We start from the raw sequence: 16,246 nt of genomic DNA, 5'->3' as shown, positions 1-16,246 counted from the left end.
CGTCTGTCTCGAGACTGTTTGCTATGTCTATATACCGTCTGTCTCGAGACTGTTTGCTATGTCTATATACCGTCTGTCTCGAGACTGTTTGCTATCTCTATATACCGTCTGTCTCGAGACTCTTTGCTATCTCTATATACCATCTGTCTCAAGATTGTTTGCTATATCTATATACCATTTTGCAGAATAAATGTTTTTAATAATATGTGCTTCTGAGGAAACACACATCATAAGTACAAGTAAATGTATTCAGACTCACTGCAGTGTCTTTGATAAACTTTAAAATGAAAATAACGCATTAACAAGTCACATATATAAAAATATACGAAGTTCATTTGTTCAGCATCTATACGGTTCACTCCACAGTTTCTTATATTTGTTGATTTGGTTCGTTTCAGTTGAATAATAGTTCATCAAGGTACCATAAAAACATCTCTTCTTTTAGAATTATTCATATTTAATTAAAAGAGGATAGCAGTGAACACATAAATAAGTAGCAATGTATACCAACTAAGAAATCTAGTAATAATGTGACTATTATATATGAATACAAAAAATAAATTAATATATTCAGTAGTTATTTAAAAACAACAACTCATGCCTCCAACGCATAAAGTAATTTTAAGTTTGTTTAATAAACGTGTTAACTACAAGAAAAAAAACAACAGAAATCTATCTCAAAATGCATTTGAAACAAGAATTCAAATATGAACATGGTCAGTTATTCTAACTAATTGTAAAAGGGTTTGTAATTGTAAAATATACAGAATATAAACAGTTAAGCTTTGCTAACACTCGAAATTCAAGTGTCAAAGAGAACAAAGTGATGTTTTTCTGACAACTGCTCCTAAACGAATCTTAATGGAAACACCTTGCACTGTGTGCAATTAAAGGAAAACTTGAATAATTTGATACTTGTATATTTCAATACAAGGTTAAAAACTTATTTTCTAAGCCTAATGCTGCAATAATTTTGGAACTCATACGCTTATTCCGTATGACACAAGCACCCAGGTTTCACGTGCATAATGCAACAGGCTTAAAGTAAAAGCTTATTTTTAAATACCTTATTTAATTCGAGGATTTTTTTCCATAACTTTTTTCTGTTTGGGCACTCCCCTACAATTTGCTCGATCATAAAAACCACTAAAACAGTCAAATTCAGAGTTACCTGTCACTGTGGAATTTTAAGAAATAATTTTCAGTTTACCGTTTCAACCAATATACCCTCATAAAATATTTGTTTTGTGGTAATTTTGTGAAGAACATGTCACACAACAAGTAATAAAACTTACGATTTCTTCATTTTCTGTTGCAGGTAACTGCGTAACTTCAACGGATGAATTTTTTTCTTGGATTGCTTCCTGTTGTTCCTCATGATTTTGACGACCGTGCCGTCCCCGGAGAAGCTAAAAGTAGCAAACAAAGTAACACAGCTGATGTAAAATTGTATAAAGAAATGGGATTCTTGTACCCACAAACAAATAGGTGAAATATTTCATTAACAAAATTAATAATGATGCTAAATTCATCAAACATACTTAGCTTAGATTTTTCTGGTAATGTACAAGAAATTAAAGCACATATTTAACATTGTTGTTAAACCATAAATAAAATACAGTTGCATTAAGCACTCAACCCTTTCATTAACAACATAAGTTCATGCAAAAACAAGAAGAGAAAAAACAATATTTAACATTATAAAAGCAAAACCTCTTTAAATTTATTCACAGATGAGTAAAATGATGTTGGACATTGTGATTAAAAAGTATAAAGAATTCTTTCAGAGGTTTAGGAATACAAACAGATGCACAGTCATTCTAGACATTGAACCGACTTCCTAAAATCCAAAGTTCATTGGAAACATGCTAAGAGCAACAGGTGGGATGGCCAATCTTGTGGGATAATTTTTACGGCTCCATTTAGGAAGAGTAAGTAGGTGAATATTTTATAAAAATAATTAAAGCTAGGGAGGAAGCTTAGAAAGTTTGAAATAAACTAACTGATACAATATAAGTCTCCCTGATCCAAGAATGAGTTTATTTGATAGTAACTAGGAACAGAATGGCTGAGATCAGGATCCAAGCTGAAATAAATGCTATTATATAACAGACATTACAATTTTGAAAATCAGCTTTAAAGTTTCAGATATTTCTCCAAAGCTACACAAGGGTTATATGTATTACCCATCCCCTATTTTTAACTGATGAACCAGGAGGAAAATAGCAAATTAAAAGCAGTGACTGTTAGCTATTAGGATACTCTGCACTGAGAAAATAATGGGAGTTTGACATTTAATTTACAACAGGCTGAAGATGTGATGCATGAATCTGTTTGCAATAAAAGGAAGAGAATTATTAACCTATGAACCACACTGGCATGCTAGCCATTAGTCCACACCTCTCCATTGAGTTTGTTTGTTTGTTTTGAGTAGTTTTGTGCAAAATCCAAAATGGCTATCTGAACCAGCCATCTTAGTTTAGCAATGTAAAACTAAAGGGAAGATAGCTAGTCATCAACACCCACCACCAACTCTTGGGCTACTCTTTTACCAACAAATAGTGGGATTAACTGTCACACTGTAATGTCCCCATGCAGTTAAACAGTGATGGAAAAAGATTTTTTAAAATTGATTATGGAAGTTTGACATGTATATAATACACACACATCAAATGAGTAGAAAGCCAAAAGAAAGGGGTAAGATTTATTGTAACTAATAATGAAGATATGATTGCAAGAGTTGTGATGAAAATATACTTGGGGAAAGAGTGATCATGGCATAATTCAGTCTAATATTTTGTTGTATGTTAGCATAAAATAAATAAGTAAACTTAAGTTTCTAATTTTCTGAAAGCCAATACTGAGACCATGAGACAAGGCTTATGATTAATGAATTCATATTAGTTAAAAGATAAGAGAGATTTTGGAATATTTAAAATGAATTGCTTTTAATTCAAATTAACCATTGTTGACCTGAAAAATGATAACAGTGAAGATCAAATCTAGCAGAATCAATAAAGATGTAATTGATAAAATCAAGTATAAATGCTCAAAATTTAAGAATTTTAAACTGACAAATAGGACAGAAACTTTACAAGACTATAGGAAAACTAGAAATTTAGTTCTAAAAAACTGGGAAATTAAAAGAATGGATTATGAGAAATAGTTAGTTAATAAGATAAAAAGTAGAAGGTAACATGTTAAAAACAAGGTTGGGCACCTAAAGGGTGCTGCTGATGGCAAGGCTTTTGTTGAACTGTGAGAAGGCTAAACTTATGTTTTTCATGAAGATACTTGTAGTATTTCTTACAATGAGCATTCTGAGGAAAATTTCTCTAAATAATGTACATATTATAAAAATCCCTAGGTGGTAGCTTGTACTACAGAGACTACAAAACAAAAAAAAATATAGCACCACGACCTGTAAATTGTAATAAAAAGGGTCTTCATTGGTTTTGAAATGTGTGATAATCTTATGAGAACTGAAACCTAGATATGCAAGTGTACTGCAAATTGCTAGGCCTCTGTAAAAAATTTTTTTTGCATTTAGCATCAGTTGGAAAATTAAAGGACTAAAACACAACGCTTCTACAAGCAGGTTCGGACAAAAACAAATTTATTAAATTTTAAAACCACAGAAATGCAACCTAAATCTTTCAAATAATTGAAATAAATGTTATCAATAATAACAATTATTAATTCGTGTCTCAAACACGAAAAATAAAATCGTACGTCAGAAGAAACATATTATTTTACAATGTAACCATTCCGAATATTTATAACATTCAGAGTATCGAGCAACCATCAAAAGTACTTCGTTTTCGTTCTACCGTGTAGGGCCTTCATTTTCTTTTTTATTCAATAGTTAAATCACAAGGTAACATCCCGTATCGTCACTTTGTTTATCTACGATGCAAGAAATGTAAGATAACATATTCTACTTTTATCTACCATTCATTTAATGTTCCTTCTATCGTTCGGTTCAACCATTTATTTTTAATTATAATAAAGGGCTCACTTACCTTCTCGATAGGTCCCAATATATTTGAGAATATTTGTATTATGAAACTGGAACACGCTTCCCCTAGTGGTGACATACGGGTATAGACGTTATAAAAGATTATGTAAGTTCTTCCTAGTCATAAAAGATGTGTCTCAGATCGGATGGAATGGGTATTAACACTTTTACTGTTAACCTGAAGATAACCTAGAAAGTTCGAAATGCTGTTCTCTGCTTTATTAGTAAAAGTGTCAAAACCCATACCAGCCGTTCCGATACACAATTTTATTTCAAGTGGGTTTCTCGTCATAAAGAACTAGTCACAAAGATCTAACCACTAAATAAAAACTCTGCCTTGATCTTAATTAAACAAATTAGTTTATGACGCATAGTGAAAATGAGTTATTATTGATTGTTGTTCTCTGTTGTTACTGATCTTGTAATTGTTTAAATTTTGGAAAATTGTGTTTTTCTTTTCTGTTTCTTTTTCCTAATTTCTTTATCTGTTGGAATTAATAACATTAATTTTTATGTTGCATTATTTATTAATGTTCGTATTATTTGTAAGCAGGCATAGATTTATTAACTATCATTTTTAAGTGATAAAATTTATTCAAATTGTTTATAAAAGTTTTATTTTGGATTTCTTTGGTTATTAACGTTTAATATATATATACAAGATCGTATATTTGTATGTGTTCAATTGCGGTCGTAGCTCCACTGTTTTAGTCCATTACAACTCTATCAGCCAACCCAATTTACTATAATTCAGTCTCTTATTAACCAAATCTCCATGAACTGATGGTAGAGAGACAAGGCGATAAATTAAGCCTTACATTACAGCAGGTGGTAAGTAAAAAAAAATATAACATCTTCTTCTAACTATAACAAATACAAGTGAATAAAATAATGCAATTATATGAAAATTAAATTATTTACAGGGAAGATTTATAACCACTTATTTTGTCGAACATTTTAACAGAATGGTAGGTTATTGATGTTTGTGAACTTGTAATTAAACAAGAGGAAATGCTCAATAGCCACAGTTGTAATTAGATTTCAAATCTATTAAGAGCTGGGGTAATGGGCTAAAAGTTTGAACTTGGAAAAAAATAAACAAACTCAGAGCCATTTTCTGAGATACTATGCTGCACCTAGAAATTTTAAAACCAATTCTTTCTGTGCAATTTAAGATCCTTTTCGTGTAAAATTTGCATCGTCAGGGCCATTTTAATCATCACAATACTTTTATGATACATGGGATTAATAGACTTGTCTATCATTCCCATATAACATAAAAAACAGTGATCCTCAGTTATAAAGCGGGAATTAAAAAGTTACCCTGAAGATTATAGCCCAATCTGTTCTTAGTGCTGTAGGGGGAGAGAAGTCCTAGTAATCAGTGATGTCGAGAATATATTTTTATATATATGTAAAAACGGCTTGTTTGGGTTGAGAAATTTTTTTACATAGAGGAGCGACTTTCTTCGGTCAGGCTCGGCATGGCCAAGCATGTTAAGGCGTGAGATTCGTAATCTGAGAGTCGCGGGTTCGCATCCTCGTCGCGCCAACCATGCTCGTCCTTTCTGCCGTGAGGGCGTTATAATGTGACGGTCAATCCCACTATTCGTTGGTAAAGGAGTAGCCCAAGAGTTGGCGGTGGGTGGTGATGACTACTTGCCTTCCCTCTAATCTTACACTGCTAAATTAGGGATGGCTAGTGTAGATAGCCCTCGAGTAGCTTTGTGCGAAATTCAAAAACAAACAAACTTCTTCGGTCATCGTGAACCTGACCGAAGAAGGTCGAAACGTTGTTCGCTTCTCCACGTAAAAAATTTTCTCAACCCAAACAGGGAAGTCCTAGTGTTTGATAAAAGAAGCTTTGCAAAGTTACTTAGTGAAATATATCACAAAAAAGGTAAACTTATATTTATTAAAAGAAAATATTGCGTCACTAATCTTTTAATTTGTTTTTCGAATATGTTACTTATTACTTGAAAAGGGTGTAGATTTAGTGTATTTATATTTGAAAAAAAAAAAGTTTTAGTAAGGTACCATACAGAAGATTTAGCCGATAAAACCATACCAGTGGGGTTCAGAAAAGACTAGGTACTGGATTGTAAGGTAGATGGACAACAAAAATCAAAACATTGTTATCAATGGAATCTAACCCTAATAGACTCTTTTTATTTTTAACCATTGGAATGCCTCGGGTCAACTGCTTGTACCTTTACTTTTGCCTGTTTGCCTTAGTAATATTAATAATACCTTAATTAGTCGTATGTTTAATATAGAAAGAAACGCGCTAACTAACGTTACTGAGGAAAATGATGTTGGCCTAGTGGTGTTATTCGAGCTACGAAGGTAGTGCTCTGGTTGCTGGTGTTAAAGCAAACAAGGGCGTGAGAACTATGGTGCGGATGAATCACATGGCCTGACGTACGAGGTTGCTGCGCATGCATGGTTTTCATCATATACAGGATGGGTGTCAATTTTGTCAAACAATTTTTAGCACCCCATTACAAAAAGTGATACAGCTTCAATGAATGCTAATAGAATTTGAGGGCGTTTTTACAGACGCATCAGTTACTCAAAGAAGGTAATAATTTACATACAAATCACAAGTTAGGCTTCAGCTGGTACATTTTATACAGTTTTGTAACAACTATTTAAGGAAGGGTATTTACTTATTAAAGGGTTAATAGAATGATTATGAGATTTGAATAGCTATGTTATAGGAATATTTAAGATATATTAAGGTGTTTTCTGATGAAAAAGAAAGTAAGTCATGTACTAACTTGTGGACCCTTGTACGGGATAAATTTTTGTGTCCCTTCCCAACATCAATGTAACATGATTATATACAGTAGAATAGTGGTACCTGTTTGGTGGTTCCCTGTCCACTAAGCTATATGGCGCCACTGGTAATTGGTGATTTTATTAAAGTTTACATGGTTATCCAGAGCATCGATAAGACAGAAATCTTCGATTTGTTTTCTAAACACAACTTAACGAGTTTGTTTGTTTGTTTTAATTTCGCGCAAAGCTACTCGAGGGCTATCTGCGCAAGCCGTCCCAATTTAGCAGTGTGAGACTAGAGGGTAAGCAGCTAGTCATCATCACCCACCGCCAACTCTTGGGCTACTCTTTTACCAACGAACCAACCGTCACATTATAACGCCCCCAGCTGAAAGGGCGAGCATGTTTGGTGAGACCGGGATTCGAACCCGCGACCCTCGGATTACGAGTCGAACGCCTTAACTCGCTTGGCCATGCCGGGCCCTAACATAACGAGAGCATCTGAGTTTGAGATTCTGAAAAGACAGGCTGGGCTCTAATTAAGACATTTTTTTAACAGGGCGATTGGTTATTGGAAAGAATTATCATCAGCAGTAGTGGAGGCTAGTACTTTACAATATTGTTTTTAAATAGGAATCGATGAGTGGAAATGAATAGTTGCCTTCCCTCCAGTCTTTCACTGCTAAGTAAAGATGGCTTTGCGCAAACTTCAGAAATAAACTTCATCTGAACTAACGAACAATGGTTAAATTTGAGAGATCCTATCAAATATGTTCCCTTCCAGTAACACAGCGGAATGTCTGCGAACTTACACCGCTAGAAAACGGGTTTTTAATACTCTCTGGTTGACATTGCAAAAGTAGTCCATTGTGTAACTTTGTGAGTAATTAATCAACCTATCAAATATTATGTACAATTACATGAGATTAAAAGAAATAAGAGAATTCATAAATCAGAAACAATAGAAAAGCAAGTTAATTTAATCACCATGTGTTTGTTTGTTTGATGTTCTTAAAAACAAGGCTGCACGAAAACCTATCTGTGTTGTGCCCACCATGAGTACGTAAACCCACTTTTTAAAGTTACAAAACTTCAGAATTCCTGCTGAGCCAATGGTGAGGAACCTTCATAAGGAAATGTTTTCACATCTGTTTACCAAAATTGATTTACACTATAAGTTTACAAGAGCTACATACTTCAACTAAAAATAATAATTATTATCCCATGAATTGTACAACAACAATTAATAATAATTACAAAAGAAAACAACTCAAGAAGAAGGGATATTTGAAAAAAAAAATATTTTTAAAATGTTAATGTATATTTGGTTTCACATGAAATACTTTTCACAATGTGATCATTTTTGATAACCTGAAGACGACCTAGAAAGGTCAAAACGTTTTTTCCTTGTCAATAAAAGTGTTAATACCCATACCAGCCGTCCTGAGATACCAGGTGGTAATTTGTACTTATACAAACATTCGTTAAAAAAATGATTATTTTCTCTTTGTTTGTTGGACATTTCTCCAGGTTTTGCATAAATGAACTAAATGAATAAAACTGGTCTCGAGAGCAACTTACTCCACGCTTTGTACAACTGAACAAAGTTGAAAGGAACCTCTCATGACGTCTATGAGCCATGTGTAGTTTCATGACTTAAACTGCGCCGTCATGTTTTCTCCGATCAACATCCAAATCACTGATTTTAAACACCAGTTTCTTCTACTGGCAGAAAAACCTAGAAGGACAAAGTTCATAAAGTTAGTTGATTATTATTCTATGTATTACTCAAATAAACAATAACACCTGTCTTATAATATACATCTTTAACACTCCTAGGAAAAGTGGGGCCTAATAGGCCCCAGAGCAACTTGAAAGGTTATTAATATTAGGCTAATAATTTTGTATTTAAATGAAATTGCCATTTCATTATGATCTTCGGTTTTAATGAAATTAAATTAAAATACAAAATTATTAGCCTAATATTAATAACCTTTCAAGTTGCTCTGGGGCCTATTAGGCCCCACTTTTCGTGGGAGTGTTAAGTACGGACGATTTGTCTTAAGCTGTAAGTGAACTCATAAAGATTGGTTTGGTTTGTTTTGAATTTCGCGCAAAGCTACAAGAGGGCTATCTGCGGTAGCTGTCCCTAATTTAGCAGTGTAAGGCAAGAGGGAAGGCAGCTAGTCATCACTACCAACTCTTGGGCTACTCTTTTACCAACGAATAGTGGGGCTGACCGTCACATTATAGTGCCCCCACGGCTGAAAGTGCGAGTTTGGTGTGACGGGGATTCGAACCCGCGACCTTCAGATTACGAGTCGAGTGCCTTTACCACGTGCCCATGCTGGGCCGACTCACAACGAACCTAACAAAAAACTTTTAATACAACTTCTATCGCGTATTGAAGAGTTTTCGGTGCAAGGCCTTTGACAAATTTTAATGAAATACTGTAAATAAACGTCACAAAATAGCAGCTTGAGTCGATTTTCTCACACTGTACTTATTCTAAGTTTATTGGTTTCATAATTTTCGCGCAAGACTATTTACGTATAGGCGGCTATTCATTGATTTTAAACTCGTATACTAGGGAGAATACAAACAATTACCAGTATCCCCCGCCATCCCTTGAGCTAGTGTTACTTTTGTTTCGCTGAATAGTGAAATATGGCCGTTATGTTTATAGTTCATCCACAACTCCAAACTGTGGAAAGAATTTTTGGAATGACAGGCAGTGAACCTCAGAAACTGTGAGTTATTGGTTAACCATTATTTCACACCCGACAAATTACTACAACTAGATTCCGAAAAAACGGCTGGTTTGGTTTGCATCCAACGTTGTTTCACAAGCTTTTACCAGTCGATGCAGTTTCAAAGGCAGTGGCGGTTTGTCACGTGAGACACTGACTGACTCATGGTTCAGTTTGGTTTGAAATTCGCGTAAAGCTACACGAGGGCTATCTGCGCTGACCGTCGCTAGTTTAGCAGTGTAAGACTAGAGGGAAGGCAACTAGTCATCACCACCCATCGCAGACTCCTGGGCTACTGTTTTATCAACATAGTGGGATTGCTCATCACGTTATAACACTCCCGCAGCTGAAAAGTCGAGGTCGTTTGATGAGACGGAGATTCGAACTCACCACCACAAAGCATTATCAGGACCACATGTTGGCCCATTCTCTCAGTACATTTCATCCTGGCATGGCCAGGTGGTTAAGACACTCGTATTATAATCTGGGGCCGAAGGTTCGAATCTCTGTTATACTAAACATATTCGCCCTTTCAGCCGTGGGGGCGTTATAATGTGACGGTCAATCCCACTATTCGTTAGTAAAAGAGTAGCCCAAGAGTTGGCGTTGGGTGGAGATAACTAGCTGCCCTCGTTCTAGTATTACACTGCTAAATTATGGACGAATGGCGCAGATAGCCATCGTGTAGCTTTGCGCGAAATTCAAAACACACCAAAACTCAGTAAACGATGATAAAAGTTTATTTAATTCCTAATTTTGTTTTACACAAACGCGCTAGTTGTTGGCCTTACTCGGGTCCCCCCGCTGGTACAGCATTAAGACTTTGGATTTACAACGCTAAAATCATGTGTTCGATTTCCCTCGGTTGACTCAGCTGATAACTCAATGTGGCTTTGCTATAAGAAAACACACACACTCCTTCCTCGGTTCACGGGTTCGAATCACCGTAACACCAAACATTCTCGCCATTTCAGCTGTGGGGGCTTTATAATGTTACAGTCAATCTCACTATTCGTTGGTAAAATATTAGCCTAAGAGTTAGCGGTGGGTGGTGATGACTAGCTGCCTTCCCTTTAGTCTTACATTGCTAAATTATGGACGGCTCGCACAGATAGCCCTTGTGTATCTTTGCGCGAAATTCAAAACAATCTCGCTTAAATTTTAATTGAATTTTAATGTAGAATTTCCATGTCCTTAACTTATACAGGGTGTTCGGAAAGTTACTGTGCATTTATATATTTATTAACAGACATGTTTCAATATAGAATACAGGAGGTAAATATGAATGACAGTTATAAACAATGTTGAAAGTGACCCCCGTTGGCATCAATACAGGCCTGGATCCTTCTTTTTGTGTTTCTAAACACCACTATCAGTTACTGGCTTGAAATAGACTGAATGAATGCTGTTATAAAACTGCACAGTGACTTTCCGAACACCATTTATATTTAAAACAAACGCATTTTTAATACTTATATTCTAGTTGTAATAACTATGGAAGCGAAATAGAACATCAATTAAGTGTTTCAATCGCGAATTAGTACTTCTGTATAAGGAAACAATAACTGATTCAAACAAGAAAAGCGAATATTTCAAAACGGCCTATTGTAACGGTAACAGAAGAGTTTGGTTAGGAAAATATAAACTGCCTAATGAGGTTGTGAGAAACGGGTTCTGTGAAAAGAAAGAAGCAAACTGGTGCTAATTTGGTGATAAAATGTTTGTTTGTTTTCTGGTTTCCAAAATTAAGATAAAATTGCAGACTTAAGTTTTTGAGTGTATGAGCAGATGTTTAATTCCTAAAAACTAGCAGGAAAAAAATTATAATTTGGTTTGTTTTGAATTTCGCACAAAGCTACACAAGGTCTATCTGCGCTGGCCGTCGCTGGTTTAGCAGTGTAAGACTAGAGGGAAGGCAGCTAGTCATCATCACCCACTGCCAACTCTTATTGGTCTACTCTTATATCAACGAATAGTGGGATTGACCGACATATTAAAACGTCCACACGACTGAAGGGGCGAAATGTTTGGAGTGAAATGGATTCAAACCCAGGACCCTCAGATTGTGTGTCGAGCGCCCCAACCACCTGGCCATGCCAGGCCTTAGAATTTGCAAAGATATTTTTAAACAACAACTTTTGATCAAATTCAGCTTACAAACTCCATCCTTAACCTCTGACAAACCATATTACTTGACACTCCTTAGGAGACAGAAGTAAATCGTTGTTATGGTAATCATCAGATGTGCAAAAAGACAAAAATGAGATATAAATGGCACATACATTTCTCAATGTCTTCTGCGAGATAATTTTATGGTGGTACTGGAGAACCAATCTCCTAACATGTCCAGCACAGATTAAGGTCAAAATTGAGCAGCTGTAGCTCCTTCTCTCCTAGACTTGAAATTACCCTCAGAGGTTCATATACTGTGACATTGTGACATTTGTGGTGGGCGTGAGGATAATGTGTACCAGAGCCCTTGGTAATAGCAGCAAGTATCTGGCACTGGATAAAACAGGCTAGAACTTTCACATCAATGTCAGAAAACTCGTTAATAATAAATTTATAGAGACGCCGTGTCTTTTCTTGCTACTGTAATTCAAAATCACACATTTTATGTCGTTTATCGGCTCGAGCGTGACCCAGTGGTTGGCATATCGGAATGTAGCAATTATAGACGACGGACGTTGCTGATTGGTTGTCTTCCCTCCGATCAGCAGTTCAAAACTAAAGGCGGTTTACCTCAACCATGGGGGTTTCCGCCCTGGCTGTTAATCACATTATGTACATAATATACCGTTCAGTTAAATTATTGATTTTAAATATTATATGCACCTGCTACTAAAAACAATAGCCTACAATGAAAAGAAAAAAAAAAAACGTTATACCTACGTTAGGATGTTATTTCCAAAATGCGTCACAAAAAAACACACTTATTTCACATAAATGTTGGATACCTTAATGCTCGCTAGATGGCGCTGCTTGATAGTTGTGTGAGTCAGTTTCAAACACCGGTCTCGACTGCTTGGAAAGACAGTTAAAATGCGTGTCTTAAGATATAGCTACTACAGTATATAATTTCACAATATAATTTTAAAGTGCTTTAAAAATTAGTATTATATAGTGAACGACGTGGTCCGTAAGAGTTTTGGATCTGAATTAGCTAGTGCTCATTTGACTAAAGGTTAGGAAGCACTGGTACAGATTATTGGTTAGATACAGAAGGTTGGTGTATGTAGTTCATTCGTTTCTCGCACAGTCATTATACATTGTCTTAAACAAATACGTGAACACCAATCTCGCTCGTCACCGATAAGTTTAGGAAACCCAGACACAGACTGCGTTGACAAATATGTATTTGTTCTAAATCTCACGGAGCTTTTGGCCCGGAATGGCCAAGCGTGTGCGACTCGTAATCTGAGGGTTGCGAGTTCGCATCCCCGTCGCGCCAAACATGCTCGCCCCTTTCAGCCGTGGGGGCGTTATAATGTGACGGTCAATCCCACTATTCATTGGTAAAAGAGTAGCCCATGAGTTGGCGGTGGGTGGTGATGACTAGCTGCCTTCCCTCTAGTCTTATACTGCAAAATTAGGAACGGCTAGCACAGATAGGCCTCGAGTAGCTTTGTGCGAAGTTCAAAAACAAACTCACGGAGCTTCGATAAGGAAAACATCTTCTGAAAGAGACGGCACGTTATTTATTTCTACCTAGACAATGATAATGGAGTTTATTAATATAAATAGAAATCTAAGCTTGGATAAGTATCAATAACAAATAAATCTGTGTTTTCTTAAAGCAAAGCCACATCGGGCTGTCTGCTGAACAAACAAATTCACGTACAGCTTGTAGTGACAAACGAAAATAACTAAATTAGTCGAAAGATAAAAGCGTTTTCAGCTTCCTTCCTGTTTTTGGACAACAAACTTCGAAACCATTTTGATCAAAAATGATTTTAATAAAATATTCTGATCTAGGTTTCCACCTGGTGGCTCAGCGGTAAGCTTCAGGACGTACAGATATAAAGTACTGGGTTCAAATCTGCTTTCTGTTTAAATAAACAGACGGGTTCGAGTTGAATGGAAATAATAATAATAAACAGAAAAACCCTTTGATTACCTAAAGACTCTTTAATTACCTAAAAACCCTTTGATTACCTAAAAGCCCCTTTGATTACCTAAAAGCCCCTTTGATTACCTAAAAAACAAGTTTATCTTAACTTGGGAACGAGAAATACTTCACTTAAACATTACCGAAACACTTGTCCAATTTCAAACCAATTTTCAGGGCTTCTGAGGCAGACAAACTCACTTAAAGTTGGTAGCAATTCTATTCAGTTTGCTCTCAACTCTTCACATATTTAACGAAACTTGCACTTGACGTAAAGTTTACATTTATTTTTTTACAGGTATTTGTGGTCAAAATTTTAAAAGCAATTTCCTTTTCACTTACTTTCGATTACCTGCTCCATGAGACTAGACCCACGTTCTCTTCGAGTACGTTTTCTTCGTTTTTATTCTTATAACTTCTTATGTATTACTAGTCTGAATTTTCTCCTAAACGCATTCATTACGCCCCCACGATAAGAAACTCAGGACTTCCTGTTCTAGAAGCTAAAGGTTAGCTATGTTGGTTTCAGGGAAAGCCCCATGCCAATTTGCTTCGAGTGAATTGCTTCTTGAAACGCATAGAAAATTTCTGTGCTAGACTTTATCCTCTCTTTGATATTTGTTATCTTAAAAGAAATTTGCTTTTATATTATCTCTCCGTAATTCACAACTTTTATAATTCTATAATACATTCAATATCTTACCAAAGTTAACAATGATGGAATGCACTAGCCACAAGCATTACTATCTTTACATACCACCTTTCTTTTCCCTCTGAACTCCGAAGAAAAGAAAAAAAAACAGAGTGAAACTATGAGCACACTAGCTAGGCCTTACCTACACGCGTGCGTAATTACCTTCTGTGACGTATTAGGTAAAGCGGCGTTTCTTTAATGTAAATCTTTACATCTGCAATGAAGATGCATGTTCTGAAATGACCTGCTCTAATTACTTAGACTCACAAACACTCTCGAAGTTTTCGATTATTTTACAGGTAATGAGGACGCTTGCTGTCTGTACGGCACATTACCAACAACAACGACCAACTCACAGAAATTATCTCTTTGTTTTTTTATTTTTATTTTGTAGAGTTTGGTTTTTGGTTTGATTTAAATTTAGGGCAGAACTAGTGGAGGGCTATCTAGGCCAACCGTACCTAAGTTAGTAATGGTACTAGACAGAAGGCAGCTAGTCAACATCACCCACCGCCAACTTTTGGGCTACTCTTCTTCTAAAGAACAGCGGGATTGATCATCACTTATAACGTCCACATTGCTGAAAGAGCGGGCATGTTTGGTGGGACGGGGATTCGAACCCGCAAATTACGAGTCGAGCACTCCAACCACCACTTTGAAAATAATATTAACTCGAAATAATTAAAAAAGTTCTAAAGTAAATAAATATTACCGAGAAAAGTATAAACAGAAGAAACAAGGATAATAATCTGTTGATCAGTTGCAGTTGCAGTACATCTTGATTGTATGCCACACTGGGTTCATATAGCTAGTAAACAAATACATTATTTGATTTAATATTTGTCTAGACATGAACTTCACTTTCAATTAAAAATAAATTTTGTGTTTCTGCAGTATAAACAGTAAGGTACTGAGTGTTCCAATCTTTTCGGTTTATTTCTAAATACTACTTAAGTTTATTTGGAGACACACGCCCATAACACCGACTGTACACTGTCAGAAAGAGCTAAGCCTAACCCACATAGCGATTAAAAAAGGGGAAACCAGTTACATTTGTTACGCACGTACTTCGGTAATATAAAACGTCTAATATAACAAGCTCTCGCTACAGTAAATATGCTAAAAATTGAAAGAACGCCTCCTAATACCTCCTGGTCGTCGACCATTGAACTATTCACTGTGATTTGTCTATCCCGGATATAGAAACTCCATTTTAGTGTTAATCTCTGAGGTATGTATAGAACACATTGATAAAACTTAAACTTTTGTGTGTGTGTGTGTGTGTGTGTGAGTGTAAGAAAGATGGTCCTTAACTCCTTGAAGCCTCGTCCTTTTAGTATTGCGTTAAAAAAACCTTAAAACGTTAGTTATAAAATGGTCGTTACATAACGACTTTCGGTTAGAAAAACAATCTCCTTTCTTTATATATCGAGGAACCAACTGGAAACTAGATAACTAAAAAATATGCTGAGCTGTATATTTGAACTTCCAGCGTCAGAGAGTTTAAAGAAAATGATCGCTCATAAGAACTGAATATAACTAACAGTTATATTTCCTTTGTTAAAAAACAAGGATAAAAATACATTAAAACCATTCATTGAAAAATTAAAAATAAAGGTTTTGTGTTACATTTATATACAGTTTATTCTCTCAAACAACGTAACAATATAAAAGCATATTTCCGATGCAAAAACTGATAAACAAGGTTAGCGAAATTCTTAATAGAGCTAACATATAATTGGTTTAACAAATAACAAAAAAACTAGTATATACAGTACCACATGAAGCACCATCTTCTTGAGGAGTAGCTTTGTGCGAAATTCCAAAACAAAACGTATACAGTGCTGCCACCTGCCTAATAGAGTAAATTATTAAGTATTTTTTATTGCATTATG

General features: G+C 35.5%; 1 protein-coding gene across 7 annotated transcripts in view; it reads right to left on the bottom strand.

Annotated features, from left to right (window-relative positions):
* The window catches only part of LOC143222096 (dixin-A-like), a 64,161-nt gene that overhangs the window by 21,077 nt on the left and 26,838 nt on the right, over positions 1–16,246 (bottom strand). For 2 of the 7 annotated variants that reach the window (XM_076448055.1, XM_076448046.1), the window contains 2 exons: positions 8,381–8,537; positions 1,296–1,409 (listed from right to left, as the gene is read on the bottom strand). In XM_076448055.1, the coding sequence (XP_076304170.1) occupies positions 1,296–1,409; positions 8,381–8,452 (186 nt within the window). In that variant the 5' untranslated portion in view covers positions 8,453–8,537. Of the gene's footprint in view, positions 1–1,295; positions 1,410–4,022; positions 4,357–8,380; positions 8,538–12,506; positions 12,571–16,246 lie in introns of those variants that run through there. The other 5 variants (XM_076448042.1, XM_076448075.1, XM_076448065.1 and 2 more) reach the window with 4 other exon arrangements.

The sequence above is a fragment of the Tachypleus tridentatus genome, chromosome 1, assembly GCF_004210375.1.
Source record: "Tachypleus tridentatus isolate NWPU-2018 chromosome 1, ASM421037v1, whole genome shotgun sequence".
In the NCBI taxonomy this organism is placed as follows: domain Eukaryota; kingdom Metazoa; phylum Arthropoda; class Merostomata; order Xiphosura; family Limulidae; genus Tachypleus; species Tachypleus tridentatus.
Note: the sequence above shows the minus strand (reverse complement) of the source record. Positions and strands in the feature narration are given on the sequence as shown.